Below are 18,739 nucleotides of genomic sequence, written 5' to 3'. Positions count from 1 at the left end.
AAATTTCATTTTACTGTTTATGTTAAAAATGAAAAAAGGTATAATTGGAAAAAAATTAGCTAAGTATCATCTCAGTTATTTATGACCCAATTTAAGTTATTGTACCCAATTTAAGTAATAGCTGAGAATTTTTAAAAAAATACTTTGCAAGAGAGCTGCATTGTAGCCTGAGATAATAAGAAAAAACAGGCCAGGCGCAGTGGCTCAAGCCTGTAATCCCAGTGCTTTGGGAGGCCGAGGTGGGTGGATCACGAGGTCAAGAGATCGAGACCATTCTGGTCAACATGGTGAAACCCCGTCTCTACTAAAAATACAAAAAAATTAGCTGGGCATGGCGGCGCATGCCTGTAATCCCAGCTACCCAGGAGGCTGAAGCAGGAGAATTGCTTGAACCCAGGAGGCGGAGGTTGCGGTGAGCCGAGATTGCGCCATTGCACTCCAGCCTGGGTAAAAAGAGCCAAACTCTGTCTCAAAAAAAAAAAAAAAAAGAAAAAAGAAAAAACAGGATTAAGAAAATAAATAGTTTTCAATTGGACTTCTTTTCTCAAATACAGTAATTGGAGAAAAACAATTCAACAACGTTGTATATCAGTTTAAAAAGTTGAGTATGTATAAAATTCAATGTTTAATATAAATTGGATGGACTTAGCTGCATATAATTTATTGGTCTTTTTCTTAATGGACACAGAATACAAACCATCGTATGGAGAAATAGAGTAGTACTTAGGAGACTGTGAGGAAGGCGGTATAACAATATGTGACTGAGGGTATAATATTTTGAAAATCACCTTTCTTTCTTCCCTTCTCTCCCCACCCCATTCCAAAAAAGTGATGATTGACCTCGTGTCAGATATTAGAGTATTGCTCAAAGTGTATTGCTTTAGAACATGTTATCAGTATGATAAATATTTCTTCAAAAAGTATCTTTGCGAACTTGAGGAGCTGCTTCCCCTCTCTCCCCAACTCTACCTTTAATGACAAAATCTACTTCTCTAGTCCACCATCACTTCTCCATCCATGCTCCCAGACTGAAGTAGGTCAAGGAGTGAGAAAATACCACCTGCAAATTGAGACAAAAGATTAGCAGGTTCCTTAGCAGTAGTGTTTATATATATTCCAATTTACAAATCCAGAAAACCCTTGAATACATGAGCATCTGTACAAAGCTGATCTTTCAAGAGATCTTTCTAGACTTCTTATACTTTGTCCTTTAATAAGAAAATAAATGATCTCATACAACAGTGTGTCTGCAGTTTAATGGGGATGAGGGATTATAAATCCTCTTTTATCAATGCTTTTAGTAAAGATAAATATCATCTCTCATTATGTTCTACCACTATGGTATATTTACATATGTAGCCTTAAATGCTTTTTGTCACGAAAGGGTTTTAGTTCTTTTCCCTGTAATTAGTTCTAAAGGCATACTATTTACTAATATAAAATAAATTATAATTTTAATATGAATTTTTTAAAAATGGGAGTGACTGTCTTATCTAACTGCAGATATCAGCCCACCAGCGCAAGGAGTGGACCACAGGCAAGTGCAGAAAGAACTCGGAGATGTCCTTGTCCGTCTTCATAATCCAGTTGTACTGACTCCCACCACTGTGCAGGTCACGTGGACGGTAGGTTTGGAAGGCAATACTGATAGTAACCTCTTTCTTTAGGGAAAGCAAAAGGTGGAACATGCAAATAAACAAAAAGTGATAATAAAAAATTCTTGCATTTAAAATCAAGGTATAACCAATGACAGTAAAGAAATTCAATACATTAAAAAGTTGTTAGAATAGACATAGTAAGAATAGATTGATTATTATATAAACATGGCATATTCTGTCTTCTGAATTTTCTAACAGCTTTATTGAGATCGAATTAACATAGCATAAAGTGAACAACTTCATGATTTTTAGTACATTTAGAAACTTTAAAAATTATCACCAAAATCTAATTTTAGAGCATTTCCTCATCCCCAAATGAAATCCTGTGCCTATGAGCAATGATTCTCTCATTTCCGCTAACTTAGCCCTGTGTAGCAGCTATCTACTCTATGTTTTTATAGATTTGCCTAGTCCACACCTTTCATATGAATAGAATTGTGCAATATATGGTCGTTTGTGTCTCTCTTATTTCACTCTGCTAATGTTTAGAGGTTCATCCATTTTGTAGCATGTATCAGTACTTTGTTTCTTGTTGTTATCAATTAGTATTCAATTTTATGGATACTTCGCAGTCTGTTTATTTCTTCATCAATTGTTGGATGTTCTGGTTGTTTCCAGTTTTTTCTATTATGAATTATGCTGCCATAAGCATTGGTGTACAAGTCTTTGTGTGGATACGTGTTTCCGTTTTTCTTGGTATAAACCTACAATATGTTCAGTAATATTGGTAACTCTCCATTTAACATTTTGATGAACTGCCAAAATGCTTTCCAAAGGGGCTATACCATTTTTTATGCTCACAAGCAATATTTTGACGTTCCTGATTCTCTCAAATCGTTGCCATTTTTTGTTACATTTTTGACAACACTTATTATTATCTGCCATTTGGATTATACCCATTCTAGTGGGTACGTAGTGGTATATAATTGTGGTTTTGATTTGCATTTCTTTAATGACTAATCATGTTCATATTTCATGTGTTAATTGAACTTTTTTAGCAAAATGTCTATTCAAACACTTTGTCCATTTTTAATTTGGATTGTTTGTCTTCTTTTTATAGACTTGTAAGTGTTTATATATTCTAAATACAAATGACTTTTTGGATATGTAATTTGCAAACATTTTCTCCTAGTTTGTCGGTTGCTTTTTACTTTTTTGATGATGTCCTTTGAAGCACAAAATACTTTAATTTTGATTACATTATCTTCTGAATTTCAGTCAACCATTCTTTGCATTCTTTAATCTGAATTTTATATAGCAGCATCAAGACATGTATATGATTTTAATAATTTGACATGTGTAGTCAAAAATCTAGTGGGTGTTAAGAAATAAATTGCTATTTAAATATATGTCAAGAATGTTCAAATGCCAGGCATTATTAAATGTGTCAGCAAACCCACTCTTATTTCAAAATACTCACTGTTATTTCAAAACGCAGAATGTTTTGATCAGATGGTAGCCACTGCAGAGACTACTGATACTTGCGTATGTGTGCATATTTGTGGGTGTATCTGAGAGGAGTCAGGTAATGTTCTTCAGTGTGTCTCCAGATAGTACCAACTTCTTATTTATGCCCACACTCCCTCCATGGAATTTCTAAATATTCAGAAGGAAATATATCAGGATAATAGAAGAGCCCTCTGTGGATATGGCAGGACTTGTACAACTAAAGACATTTGAGTCAAGAATAGCTGGAAGATTTTTCGCTTTAATTATAGTATTGTTTATTTAGAATCTATTTATAATTATTAATGTTGTCATTGTTACTTTGTTGATATGTAAGTGAAGGGAAAATTAAAAGTCAAAAAATTGGATGTTTCTCCCTTGAAGTCCAGGTTACTTTAGGAAAACATCTCTTTCACTTATTTCAATCAACTACTCCAGCAAGAGGTTGAGAGGAAAACTGGTTATTTTTCATCAGTTCTTGAGTAGTTGTGTACACAGTATAAAACACAGTGAAGAAAATTATTCTGATATTTTCTCAATATTAATTCCACCGAACAAATCCAGTTCAAGAAGCAGTTTTTGAGACCTACTGTGTTCTATAGATGCGAGTGAGTACCGTATGAAGGGACACAAATCTAGTTGAGAGAGACATGGAAATTCTTAATGACAGTACACAGGGATAAGTTCCATAACAAATATATATGCACATAACTGACAGAAATTGCAACCAAAAGGAAAGTTGTTAACTCTGTCCTCTGGCACCAAAAAGACATAATAATTCATCTGTACCTATATGGGAAAATATGAAGGCATTGTCTTAGAATAAAAGAGCCTCAAGTAACATTTAAACTTGTTTAGTGTAATTCTGTACTTTCATAAAGGGAAACTAATGCAGACAGGTTAAACAATGTTCCCAATATCACACGTCTGTTTATAGGTAAAGACAGCATTTAAAATTTTAATCTTCTGACCTTAAATCTACCTTTTTTGTTGTTGTTTTTCTCTTTAAAGATAAACCATAGCTAAATATTTGTGGTTTTCTATTTATGTCTTTAATTCATCTTTAATTTTTGTATATGGTGTATGAAAGGGGTCAAGTTTCAATGTTCTTCATACAGTTAGCCTGTTATCTCAGTGTCATTTATTGAATAGGGTATCCTTTCCCCATTGCTTATTTCTGTCAACTTTATGGAAGATCAGACTAGGGTATGCCAGTGGCCAAAGCATTTGCATAACTTTTATAGATGTAATACTTTCAGTTTATTAAATGCTTGTGTTATTTAAATTATCAAAATTTTAGCATTTGCTTTACAGAAGTGTTGGGGTTGAGGGGAGAAATAATTCCCCACCATGTGATTAGGGTGGGGGCCAGCTGGGGAAATTTCCAAGTGATTGCGAGGATTAATTACCAAAGGAACAAGACATAACTACTAGGGAGACCATTTACTACCAACCTCTTCACCAGGCTAAGCTTGAAGTAGCAATAGTTAGCAACAGCTGCTTTCTAAAAACGACTGCTTTTAGAATGAGGGTAGGCATAAATGATAAGAAACCTGCTGTTCCATAAAGAAAAATAGCAATAAGTCACTTACTGAAAAATGATGATTCTCATTTTATTTTTTGACTTTTTATGGTTCAAGGACAAAAAGAATTACATCCTCTTTGCCCGTTAAGCATTATTACACAGAGGTTGAAAAGAGTGCTTCAACAAACTAGAATTTCAGAAGTCTGCTACAACCAGATCAGACCCTTTGAAGCTAAACCCATCAAAGATAATTCACTTGGAATTTTCACTTTATATGGAGTTGTTGTGTTTTTTTATGTTGTAAATGGAAGAGGTAAATACAAAGCATCACACTTAAACAGTTTAATTAAAATGTTGATTTGAGGGCCACAGATGAGCCCTCTTTTTTGTGGCCTGTTGCTTCCTTAACTATTAGGTTTTATCATTGTGCATCTCTAAAGCTTGCAAAATGCTCTCAGTTATAGCAGTCCTTTGATTGTTTCTATGCCCTTGAGATATGAGTATTATGTGGTCAAATTAATAAACCGAGACTCAGAAAGTTTAGGAGGTTGAACTCTAATTGAAACTGAGACCTGTGGCTGGAAGGTTGAAGCTTTCATCATCATTTTACTTTTTCCTTGAGACAACTCTTTTTTTTTATTTAAGTTTTATAAGCCCATGAATCTGTGGTCAGACTCTGATTGTAATCAACTCTAAAAGAAAATCCTCCTTCTTGTAATCATAATGTTAATAAAACCCGTAACAAACATGTGGCCTAACTTGAAAATGACCACCTGTCAAAATGAGCTCCAACAGTTAGTAGGGTAGAACACACATCCCGTAAAAATCTCACCTATTTTTTTAAAGTAAATGTTCAACATTTTCATTTCTGCTTCCACCTGTAACAACAAATTTCCTCTTGAAGAAAAAAAAATGCATTCCCACTGCACACAATCAAGTTAAACTATTTAACTATTAAGAAGCCCCATACTATATACTAGCTGAAGATAGTGTACACTAAAGTGTGCAAAACAATGTTTTATAGTAAACATTAGCTTCACAAAGTCCCTAAAACACTTAATTAATGAAAACCAAACATGGGTAAAACCAATTTACCCTGATTTACAGACTCGCTTCATCTGGAAACAGCTGCTTAATGTTCTCCTAAAAACCCAGCTTGCTTCTTTCAGTATTAACAAGCTATTATTGTGAGTTATGTCTTTCTTTCAGTATATAAATTCACTTAAAGCAAATGCAGAGAAGTTTATAAAATGCAAGCTTAATGTTGTTTTAACATATACTGCAAGGGTGTTTTTTGAACATTGACAGTTTTGATGAAAGTCATCTCTGTTAGGCTCTCATAAATTTAAACTTTTGCCTCTTGGTTGACTTATTTTATTGTGTCAGAATAAATCCTGCTTAAAAAAAAAGGGTCCATTGGTAGAAGCATAAACTGGTAGCATGAATGAGGACTTGCAGATTATCAGCTTCTGTGTTAGATCTGGGCTCACTTTTTCTTGCTACAACCTCATACAAGTGTAGCATTAACTCCAGAAAGTTTTGAAGGTGAGAAAGCTGTCAGGTGGGTGATAATATTCATACTTGTTGAGACTTATCTGGGAAACTGGACTTACCCACTCATGGAACATAGAAACACACACACACACACACACACACACACACACTCTCATACTCAATTCAGGGAGTTTTCACATTTGAACATTCTAAGTATTTCCTTTTGTTCCTCTGCATTCATACTGAGAGTCTGCATTTTTAACTTTTTAAAGTCAACATTTTTAGCTAATATTTATTTGCTGCCCTCACTTAGAAATAAATAAAACAAGACTGCAACTAAAAAAGAGATGCTAGCAGTTAATGCAAGAAACAACACATTTTGTTTATAACCTAGTGACAAATTTCAACATTTCCACAAATGTTGAAACAAATTTCAAATGCTGAATAAATTTCAAATTTCTTGGGTAAAGAAATGTGTTTAAAGCTGGAATTAATAACCATCTTCACTATACTCTTTTTTATTTCCTCTTTCTCTATAAACTTCCTGAAATGAGGTTATTCCATTTCTTTTCCATTAATCTTTACACTTTGACAATGAAGTATGTCAAATTTAAACCTTCTTGGACTATGGCTATTAGGCTATGATAAGGGATATTAGTTGGAATGTGCTGTCATCATTTCTGTTTAAATCAAGCATTTCTAAAAACATGACAAAGCATTAAAAGATGCTTAATTTTTAAAAATAACTTTAAAAAGCTATAGTTGTTTTCTCCCCATTAATGAAACAACCATAAAACCCTGGTAAAGACTTTAAAATAAATGTATAAAGAGAAGAATATATTTCATTATTTAATCTTGCATTTATAAAGTTTCTATTTGATGTGAGTTTTATCTTAGCTTATTATTTAAAATTGCTTCTTACTGTGCCTTAAATAAATGAAGATATCAAAAAACTTGTCCAATTGTGTCAAGAATGGGAAATTAAGTCAGAATTTGGCAAATGAGAAGTTTTTCATTTAATATTTGGTAATGGGTATAAGCATTCATATGCTTTTAATACAAATGCTCTAGCTCTACAACGTTAATGTCTGTTGTATGCTTTTTCCAGCCATAGAGATTTCATACATGATGTCCTCCCATTTGTTTCCCTGGATAAATCCTGCTCTTGCTATCTAAACACTTAAGAATTATTCAGGGAAGCTTTTTCTCTCCTTCTGGACTCACTATAGGCTTTCGTACCTCCTGGTGCTTCTCATTCTGAACATTTGTCTATGCTTTTTGTTATGATTGTAACTTGACCATGGTTCAGTCATTATTAGACAACTCTTACCTTCCAGCTGGACTCCACCTTCTCACCTCAGCTCATGATGGCAGGGACTGACTCTATTTTCATTGTCCATTTTATCCTCAGCAGAATTTCTGGCACCTATGAGTAGGAACCCAAAACATGTTTTGAGTGACTGATGATATTAGTGAATAAACAAAGGATGAGAATTGAAATCCCTGACAGGGGGCATATTACATATATAGCCATATAAAATGGAATTGTTGAATGCATAAAAAGGGTAAGCAGAGGATACATAAAGCTAGAGATATTGGCAGGTCTGGCCTTTGAGAGGCCCTTGTGCTAATCCAACGAATCTTAATTAATTAGATAGGTTTCTTAGATACTGTGAGATATTTTAAACAGGGGAGAGAGTTTGTCCAGTCTTCATTTTGGAAATAATCTTGGGAGCAATCTAAACTCTAAAAGGATAGGAGTTATTAGAAGCAGAGAGATTAGCTAGAAAGTCATGACATTACTCAGATGATAGTTATGAGGACAAAAATCGGGACAGATAAACAGGAGACCAATCCATTGTGATATTTAGAATACTTTCCTTTAGCTTCAAATGCCCTTTACAATGTTTTTCAGGTTGATCGCCAACCACAGTTTATCCAAGGCTATCGAGTGATGTATCGTCAGACTTCAGGTCTGCAGGCTACACCTTCATGGCAGAATTTAGATGCCAAAGTCCCGACTGAACGAAGTGCTGTCTTAGTCAACCTGAAAAAGGGGGTGACTTATGAGATTAAAGTCCGGCCATATTTTAATGAGTTCCAAGGAATGGATAGTGAATCTAAAACGGTTCGTACTACTGAAGAAGGTCAGTATTCAGATTTTGAATATAAATCAAACTCATATCATGATGAAACCAATTTCTGTTACAATACCTATGTATTATCTTCCGTAGAGTGATAGAATGGTATCATCTAAAAGTAAATCCAAGAAATGTCATTTTCTCCTCTTATTCTGAGAATTCTATAGAATATGACAAGCAGAAAACAAGGGACAGTGATGTAATTAATTTTCAATTTCTCTTAAGTAACCATTAGCACCAAATCTTATTTTTCAGTTCACTTGAATTGGATTATAAAATATTCCCCTATATTTTGTGTAGATTAAACTCATTTGGATCATGAAAAGACAGACTACTGGAAATTCAAGAACACAGGCTGTTCATTTCGACTACTCTGTTTTTGTGATAGTTAAGTGTGACATTTTCTTTTATTAGCCTCTTTCTCCTGTGAACACTGCCAGTAAAACCCATAATTTCTAATCAGGAAGGCCACTTGCATATTTGCAGTAGCTTTCTTCTTACTGAAGTTCCCTCTTTTCCCAATTTTGGATCTTTTCATTTTTTTTTTTTTTCAGATGGAGTCTCACTCTGTCTCCCGGGCTGTAGTGCAGTGGCTGATCTCAGCTCACTGCAACCTCCACCTCCCGGGTTCAAGTAATTCTTCTGCCTTAGCCTCCCAAGTAGCTGGGACTACAGGTGCACGCCACCACACCTGGCTAACTTTTTGTATTTTAGTAGAGACAAAGTTTCACTGTGCTGCCCAGCCTGGTCTCAAACTCCTGAGCTCAGGCAATCCACTTGCCTGGCCCTCCCAAAGTGCTAGGATAACAGGCATGAGCCACCATGCCCAGCCAGATCTTTTCTTACCTAAAGGTAGGTTAAAGTCAATCTGTGGTGAACATGCAATTAATGTAGGTTTCCACCAGTTCATTTAGTAGTGTCTCTTTCCCAAAAATAGAGGCTTATAATACATGTTGTTATCAAAGTTTAAAAAGAAACAAAAAGGAAATTCCAAATGAAATAAACCCCTCCATTCTGCTTTCGTACTACTTTTGTGTTCACAACTCTTGTAAAAAGGCTTTTCAGTAAACATATTTCATAAAAAATAAGAGAAGCCTTAAGAAAATGTATATAGGTTGCCCATATTAACATCTATACACTTGCTCAAAGAGCTCTGAAATTATACATTTCTTACACAATGCAGGAAAAATGTCATTTTCCCATTGTTTTGCAGGGTAATACATGGGCAGGGGCAAAATATATATATTTTAAAAGACACCATGAATCTACTTTTAGGATATGTCAAAAAATTACCTATAATTATGGTAGCATCTTTTCTCCTTGCTTACATGTTTAAAAATAATCATCATCATTATATCTTTATCCATTATTAAATTTCACTCTATATTGCAAATTGGTTGTATTAATGAGTGGTGCAGGTAACCTGAACATAGGATGCTCTGTTTGAAGCCTATTTCCAAAACCAATTTCACTGCAGTTAGACTTTTCCTCTGGATTAGACATTTGTCACCGTTGGGTATACATTCATCTCCAATTTCTGTGGCCATGTGACGGTAACAAATGGAATTCAGCTGGGCTATGTCTGGGAACGATGAGTGGCGATTTGGGTTCTTTCACATCTGTAGAAAGAAGCTGGGTCCTGGAATAATTGACCTGTCAGGAAGCAGGCACGGTGTTCTCACAAGACAGCAGCAACGCGAATGAGAAACCAGTTCGGAAAGTCTTATTTTTCAGTGCAGTCTACTTAATAACTACAAGGCTGGTAGACAAGTGGTTGGATTTATGTCATAGTGCCATACTTTGGAGCAATATTGTCACATAGAGGAATAAGAAAGAGCAGTATTGTGTTAACATGTGTCTGTGCGTGTCCTATATCTCAATGCAAATATGGCTATAACTATATGAAATATATCATGACATATTCACAAAACATAGGATATGTGTTGTCAGGATTTTAAAATATATTTTGGGATATTTTCAGAAAGCTGAACTGTGTAGAGCTATGCAAACATTGATGATTTTATATAATAAGTCATCAGTAACACAAAATTATTTGATACTGTAAACTGTCAAGAAGTATGTTATATAGTACTATGATTTTAACTACTCCTACCTTTGGTTTTAATTCAGAGACTCACTGAGAATAGATTATTTTTTCCACTAAGTTATTATATCTTTGTTCTCAGACACACTAAATGTGTGTCTGTCTAAAATGCGGCAGTCTAAAATCAGGAAGAGCTTCTCTTTTTCCTTTTCTCAGTATGGCTGTGATTAGTTATAGGAGAAACTATAAAGGCAGACAATTATTGTAGAAATCAAAATCTTCCCATTTCACATTTGAACCAACATGAACTGTTTTCATTTTTATCATTAGAGTCCCTTGTCCATCCATTAAAATAAGTTTTAAATCTTAACTTACGGGTCAATTTATAGCAGTCATTATTTTTCCCAGTAGAAAAAAAGAAGTTTTTTCTGTGTTGGCGACATTTACAGTCAGGTTTCTATTTTTATTTAGTAAGAACAAACTAAAAGCATACCAAAAAAGCTGTCATTAATGCCATCATTCAGAAATAACACATGGTAAGTACTGGAGTACATGCTCTCGGAATAATTTTGGTTAGAAGAAGTTGTGGTTATTTTTAGAAAGCCTATTAGAGTTGAAATAATCAGGGTTCTAAAATCTGACATACACTGGTTCAAGTTCTGACTTGCTGTTTGACTATCCTAAGTCCCTTACGGTGACCTCATGTTTCCTCATCTGTAAAACTGAGATAAGAGTTGTTTCTATCTCCCGAAGTTAATGCAAGAATTAAACCTGTCACCTAGCTCAGTGCGGGGTGTATAGAAAACACTTATTAGAATGTTAGCTGTTAAATCTGTTATTGAGAGCATATTACAAAAGCTGTTGCATTCACTTTAAATCTAGAAACTGTACTTAAAGAATATCTCTCACAAAAACTGTCCCTATGGAACACTGTGCGGATTCAGAACTCTTGGAAGCCAGAGCCTCCTGCAACTTGTCTTTATATTCGTATTCTGGAAATAGCACTCATGCACACCAAGGCTTGCAGTTTGCATTTATTCTAATCACTTCTTCTACAGCCCCAAGTGCCCCTCCACAGTCTGTCACTGTACTGACGGTTGGAAGCTACAATAGCACAAGTATTAGTGTTTCCTGGGATCCTCCTCCTCCAGATCATCAGAATGGGATTATCCAAGAATATAAGGTAGGACAAGGGTGCAGAAGGACAGCTCTCATACAAAGTTTCCCAGAGAAATGTCAGTGTCTCACGAATGAAGCACATCTCTAAAGAGTCTCTTATTCAGTTTACGTGTAAAGTTATTATTTATATTTCTGTGTGACAGAGAATGAGACAAATGCATAGGTTAGACCCGGAGTTTAATGTCACAGATCACACAAATCCAATTAAATGATTAAGCCACACTAGTGAAATGGTTTTCTGTATAGTGTGATTCTAGAATCTCAAGAATTTAAAAAGATAGGGCACAGGGTTGATAGTGAAGACCAGAAAATGAGTTTTATCTTTGTTATTAGAATTCTGCAGAAGAGGATTTTTTAAACCATGTTCTGTTTAAAAACCACGAGCTGTTTTTAAACCATGCTCAGAAAAAAAAAGATGCTTCAGGGGTTAAGAGGAGTGGGTTGTAGGCAGCACCAACTCTCACTCTAGATGCTACTTTTGTGTATTTATTGAAGTTGCATAGACTGTTTCACTTGAAAAAAAGCCATTGAAACAACACATTTTGCAAATACTGACTTACAAAAAAACAGTTGATTGTCTCATTTTCAATTGATGAATTTTTGGCTGTTTAGAAACTGTATATCTGTTGTTTCGTTGCTATCATTTGATGTTTAAGGCAGAGAGTATGTCTGAGTTTTCAAAATAAGATTCTGTTTGTGTTGTGTTTAGAACACATTTGAATGAAAAGCCCCCCATTAATCTTTGTAAAATTCAAAACTATAATTTATTAATAGGTGATCTATTAGGATTATCTATTAATAAATAATTCTAGATTTCTGAAAATAGCATCTTTTATACATCTAATGCAATACAAAACTAGTCACCCATGTCACCTAAAAAAATAGCTAATATTTAATATTAAGCTGATTAATTTTACTCAAAAGTTTGAAGATTAAATTTTATTTCTAAGGAGAAATTAATTTCTACATAGAATTTTATTAAAGATCAACTTACTAAAGCAAATTAATGAACTAAATGTATAGGGATTTTTTAAAAAATGATTTCTATCATGTTATAAAGATGAATGCTTAATAAACATAAGAATAAATGCTTTTGCAATACAGTAGTTATATAGATCCTACGATTTTATAAGCATTAGGACATTGTTTTAACAGAGTAACAAATTATCAGCTCTGTGAGTTTGAGTATGTGTGGGGGTGTGTTTTAATGAGATTAGGAATTTGTTTTTGTACCATTTGGGACTAAATATCCTAAATTTCCATGTAGTTAAATATTATTCCTTTTTTTACAACATGATGAATTTTTTTCTGTAAGTTGTAAATGTTCTCACTCTCTAGAGACTTTCAAAGTCCATATTTAGGTAAGGGCTAAATATTCCTTCATTAAGAACACAGATGTCATATAAAAATAAAAGAAACACATGATTCACAAGAATTATTTACTGAAAACGATTTGGGAGCTTACTTGCTCTGAAACACATCATATGTTTTCCTACATATGTGTCTACATGTAGATTTTAAAATAGTATATAATATGAAATCAAATATGGATACACAATGGATTTCTTTTCACAACACCTTTTATAGTAACAATTTCCACATCCCAGAAGATGCCCTAAAATTTGATTCCTACTTGAAATAAAAGCCTAACTTCCTTAACATCAATGTCTACAGACTTGACACCACTTTGTTCTCATGAATGTGTATGTGTGTGTAGGTATGTGCTGATCAATATTAGATTTATTGCTGTCAGTGTAAATATTGGCTTTAATTTCATTTTAGTCAATACCTATAACTTAGGTCAATTAATCTTGTTAACCACTTCTGTGTAAGTTAATATTTTCTTAAATGAAATGTAAATTGCTTAGATGTCTACCTATATACTTTAGATATTACAACTTATAATCATCATATTTTAGTGGATTATACACATAATACATTTTAATAAAGCAGAGGAAATTACATGTTTTAATCCATACAAAAATGCCATTTGCAACAAAAGACCAGAGGTGTTAAAGAAATCTACTTTCTAAATTACTCCTTATGAGCCTTCAGTGCTGAAAATAAGACATAAATGAACATGGCATCATTTCAGCTTCCCTTATTCTTCTTTTAATACAGGTGCATGTGTGCACAAATACACTTACACATATAAATAAATGGCAGAGGTTGGGCTTTAGAAGATGTCATTCATAAAACTTCCATAAGCCTAGAAGACAGGTTATGATTGAAAAATATTTTATCAGTTATATTAGTCTTGTTACGAGAAACTATAATATTATCTGCATGTATTATTCACTTTCCATTTCCGTAGATCTGGTGTCTAGGAAATGAAACGAGATTCCATATCAACAAAACTGTGGATGCAGCCATTCGGTCTGTAATAATTGGTGGATTATTCCCAGGTATTCAATACCGGGTAGAGGTTGCAGCTAGTACCAGTGCAGGGGTTGGAGTAAAAAGTGAGCCTCAGCCAATAATAATTGGTGAGTATCAAACTATGTGATCTGTGCTTTAGAATCACTCAACTGACAAGGTGGATGTGCCTTTGCATCAACATACTAATAGTGAATATACTCTTATGAATGATAGGATACACTTATCATATAGGCAAATGGGTTAACTGAAGAGGGTTTCTTACAAAAATACTTGGTGCAATTGATCACGCTCTTAAAAAAAGTCCCAGAGCCTTTTAAAAATTCCCATATTTAAGAGTTTAAATGCTGAAAGGTAGTTTTAAAATTATTTTTAATCAATTGCCTCATTACCAATTTTGGTGCCATTGAAATAGAATTAAAATTAGATAGTTATGAAGAGAGACCATCATGTTTCAAATCTATATGCTTCCTTTTAGCCAGGGAAATGTCAAAAATTAACAAGAAACAGACCAGAAGAAACTTTGTAATCTAAATATTCTATCCCAAAGAAGAAATCACTTTAAATCTAGTATCATGATTGCATAATTTTTTTTCCTATTATCATAGATTATGTTTGTCTGTTCTTGAGATGTATATAAATGGAATCACACAGAATGTGATATTTTATATTTGGTTTCTTTCACTAAGGATAATGTTTTTTGAGATTCATCCATGTATGTATTGTTCAGTTCATATGTTTTACTGCTGAGCAGTATTCAATTGTATGAATATGCCCTATTTTGTTTATCGGCTTTTCTCCTGAGAGAATGAATATTATTGTGTAAATTTTTGTGTCCTTTTGGAGTAATATCTAGAAGTCTAATTTCTGGGTAAAAGGGTTGCATAGTTTGACTTTATAAGAAACTGCTAAACAATATTCAAATTACTATATAATTTCATACTGCCACCAGCAAGGAAAATGACTTCCAGTTTCTCTACATTTTCACAAACATTCGTTGTTTCCAGTTTTTGTGATTTTAGCCATTCTAGTTAGGGTAACCTGTGATTTTCACTTGAAGTTTCTTTTAGGACTAATGACAGGCAACTTTGCATGTGCTTATTGGCCCTTCACATATTTTCTTTCGTGAATTGACCACATATTTGCCTTTTAATAAATGGATCGTCTCTTGTTACTGATTATTAGAAGTTACTTATGCATTCTGCATACAAGTTCTTTACTATGTATACATGTTACAAATATTTTCTCCCAGTTCATAACTTCCCCATTCATTTTCTTGATAATGTCATTTGATGAACAAAAGTATTACATTGTGGCTTACCTCTAGATACTTAGGTGTTTTTTTTTTTTTTTATATTTTCTTCTAGAAACTTGATAATTTTTTGTTTGTCTGTTTGTTTTGAGACGGAGTTTCCCTCTTGTTACCCAGGCTGGAGTGCAATGGCGCCATCTCGGCTCACCGCAACATCTTTCTCCGGGGTTCAGGCAATTCTCCTGCCTCAGCCTCCCAAGTAGCTGGGATTACAGACAGGCGCCACCGTGCCCAGCTAATTTTTTGTATTTTTAGTAGAGACAGGGTTTCACCATGTTGACCAGGATGGTCTCGATATTCTGACCTCGTGATCCACCCGCCTCGGCCTCCCAAAGTGCTGGTATTACAGGCGTGAGCCACCGCGCCCGGCCCAAAGCTTTATAACTGTAGCTTTTATGCTGAGATCTATAATTCATCCAAGGGTAATTGCATGTGGTTCAAGGAATCAGGCTTATTTATTTCGGTATTTATATCAAATTGTGTACTCATCATGTATTAAAAAGACTTTCCTTTCCATCAGTTAATCATATATACATGCCTGCATTCCTGGATTCCCTATGGGATTCAGTTTGTTTATATGTCTATCCCTATGCCAAACTGCACTCTCTTGGTTACTATAGCTCCTAGTAAGCCTTGAAATCAGGTAACATGAATACTCCCATCATTTTTTTCTGCAAAATTATTTTGGTTATTATAGGCCTTCTGCTTTTCCATATACTTTTCAAATCAGCTTGTTGATATCTCAACATAGGTGTCAACATAATCGTTGAGCATTTGATTTTCTGTGTGTGTGTTTTGTTTTGTTTTCATTTTAGACAAAGTTTCACTCTCTTGGCCAGGCTAGAATGCTGGAGTGCAGTGGCGTGATCTCGACGCACAGCAGCCTTCACCCCCTAGGTTCCAGTGATCCACGCACCTCAGCCCCCTGAGTAGCTGGGACTATAGGCGTGCACCAAAACGCCAGGCTAATTTTTTGTGTTTCATTAGAAACAGGGTTTCGCTATGTTGGCCAGGCTGGTCTTAAACTCCTGACCTCAAGCAGTCTGCTTGCCTCGGCCTCCCAAAGTGCTGGGATTATAGGCATGAGCCCTTGCCCCTGCACCTAACCTATTTGACATTTTTCACACTATTACAAATGGGTTTTTAAAATTTAGTTTTCCAATTGTTTTATATTTCACGTAAATTTAATTTCTATATGGCTTTTGTGCTTTGTGACCTTACTACCTCTCTTACTCATGTTAGTAGTTGTGAAACTTTTCTTGTTTTCAGATAATCATGTTTTCTCTCTTCTTGTTTGTGCTAATGTGATGAAATCTGTTGAATGATTTTAAAAGGTAAATCAACCTTGTATTGTTGAGATAAACCACAATTGGTCATGATATATTATCCATTTTATAGATGTTGCTGAATTTACTAATATTTGGTAAAGAATTTTGCATCTATGTTCATTAGGAATATTGATCTGTAGTTTTCTTTTTCCAGTTTTGAAATCAGGTGGCTGGTTTTACAAAGTAGTTTGGAAAGCATTCCTTCCTCCTGTAACTTCTGTAGATGTATTTTAGGGCTAACATCATCTCTTCCTCAAATATTTTTTTAGAATTCAGTGGTGATATCTATGTTTTTCATTGTGAATTTTTAAAAATATATATCTATTCAAGTCTATTCAGAATTTGTATTTCTGAGGCTGAGGTGGGTGGATCACTTAAGGTCAGGAGTTCAAGACCAGCCTGGCCAACATGGTGAAACTTTGCCTCTACTAAAAATACAAAACTTAGCCAAGTGTGGTGAAGGCCCTTATAATCCCAGATACTTGGAAGGCTGAGGCACAAGAATTGCTTGAACCCACCTGGGAGGGGAAGATGCAGTGAACCAAGATCACACCACTGCATTCCAGCTGGAACAACACCAAAAAAAAAAAGAAAAAAAGAATTTGTATTTCTTCATGTGTTGGTTGTGGTAAATGGATATTTTGTTTTTTTGACCAGCAATGACTTTCTCTGATCCTTCTAAGTTATTGAATTTATTAGCATATGGTTGTTTACAATATTCCCTTGTTATCATTGAATGTCTGTAGGATATAGAATAATGCCACCTCTTTTATTCTTAAATACTGGAAATGTATGTGTACTGTCTCTCTTCCATTTTTTCCTCTCCTCCCTCCTTCCTTTCTCTGCCTCTCTTTTTCCTATTTAAATCAGTCTTGATAAATATTTATCAATTTTATTAATCTTTTCAAGATGCAAACTTTTGGCTTTGTTGGTTTTCTAATTGATTTCTGCTATTTTTTCTTCTATGTACTTTTATTTATCTCTTAAGATCAAACCATAAATCAATGATTCCAGACCTTTCTTATTTTCTGGGTATTTTAAAGTTCTAAATTCTTCCCTAAACATTTCTACAGCTGAATCTTACAAACTTTGATTTGTTATGTTTACACTTAGCGTGGAATATAAACCATCTTCTACTTTTTTTAAGGATTTCTGTTTTTTTCATAAAGGTTATTTATAAGCGTATTATTTAATTTCCAAATGTTTGGGGATTTTTCCAGATAGCTTTTTGTTTTTGATTTCTACTTTGATTCCTCTGAGGCAAGAGCCCCACAGTAATTTTCCTCTGTGTAAATTTAGTCTTTTAAATATGGAGACTTATTTTATGGCCCAGCATTTGATCTTAGTGAATGTTTCTTGTGCACTTGAAATGTATTCGCACTTCTCTGTTTTTTCAGTGGAAGGTTCTATGTCAGGTCAAATTAGTTAGTATTAACAGGTCTTTATTGTTTTTTACTTGCCCTTTCAATTACTAAAAACAGTCTGGAAATCTATTATAATTATGGATTTGTGTATCTCTCCCTTCCACGTATAAGTTTGTGTTTCATGTTTTGGCTGTTTTGTTTCACCTAAGTATGTTTTAAGATCGTTCTATCTTCTTTCTAAATTGACCCTTTATTATTATGAAATGCCCATCTTTATTCCTGTGAGATTCGCTGTCCTAAAATTTACTTTCTCTGATATTAGTATAGCTACATCATCTTATTGTAAGTGTCTACATTGTTTGTCATTTTTCATTCTTTTATTTTAACCCTTTTCTCTGGATTTAATGTGCAGTTCTATTAAATTGCATATTGTTAGGTGATCTCTGCTCACTGTAACCTCTGCCTCCAAGGTTGAAGAAATTCTTCTGCCTCTGTCTCCTGAGTAGCTGGGACTACAGGTACCTGCCACCACACCTGGCTAACTTTTGTATCTTTGTGGCACTGGGTTTCTCCATGTTGGCCAGGCTGCTCTGGAACTCCTGGACTCATGTGATTCACACACCTTGGCCTCCCAGGCTTGACCCACCTCACCCAGCCAGTCTAGGGTTTTTTTGTTTGGTTGGTTTTGTTTTTTAATTCAATCGAACAATTTTTGCCTTTTTAATTGCACGCTCAAAGTGTTATCATTAATGTAATTCCTGGTGTGTTTGTTTAGAGTTACTATCTTGCTACTTATTTGCTGTCTTACTTTGTTACTATCTTCCTCATTTCCTGCTTCCTCATTTCCTGCTTTTTTTTTTTTTTTTGATAAA

The 18,739-nt window shown here is 34.4% G+C and overlaps 1 protein-coding gene across 38 annotated transcripts in view; it reads left to right on the top strand.

Moving 5' to 3' along the window:
- ROBO2 (roundabout guidance receptor 2) overlaps positions 1-18,739 on the top strand; it is a 1,334,178-nt gene that overhangs the window by 1,248,054 nt on the left and 67,385 nt on the right. For all 38 annotated transcript variants that reach the window (XM_078358529.1, XM_078358528.1, XM_078358527.1 and 35 more), the window contains 4 exons: positions 1,504-1,625; positions 8,039-8,270; positions 11,367-11,491; positions 13,802-13,973. In XM_078358529.1, coding sequence (XP_078214655.1) covers positions 1,504-1,625; positions 8,039-8,270; positions 11,367-11,491; positions 13,802-13,973 — 651 coding nt within the window. The remainder of the gene's footprint in view (positions 1-1,503; positions 1,626-8,038; positions 8,271-11,366; positions 11,492-13,801; positions 13,974-18,739) is intronic.

The sequence above is a fragment of the Callithrix jacchus genome, chromosome 21, assembly GCF_049354715.1.
Source record: "Callithrix jacchus isolate 240 chromosome 21, calJac240_pri, whole genome shotgun sequence".
In the NCBI taxonomy this organism is placed as follows: Eukaryota; Metazoa; Chordata; class Mammalia; order Primates; family Cebidae; genus Callithrix; species Callithrix jacchus.
The sequence above is the reverse complement of the archived record's forward strand: the minus strand, read 5'-3'. Positions and strand labels throughout refer to the sequence as shown.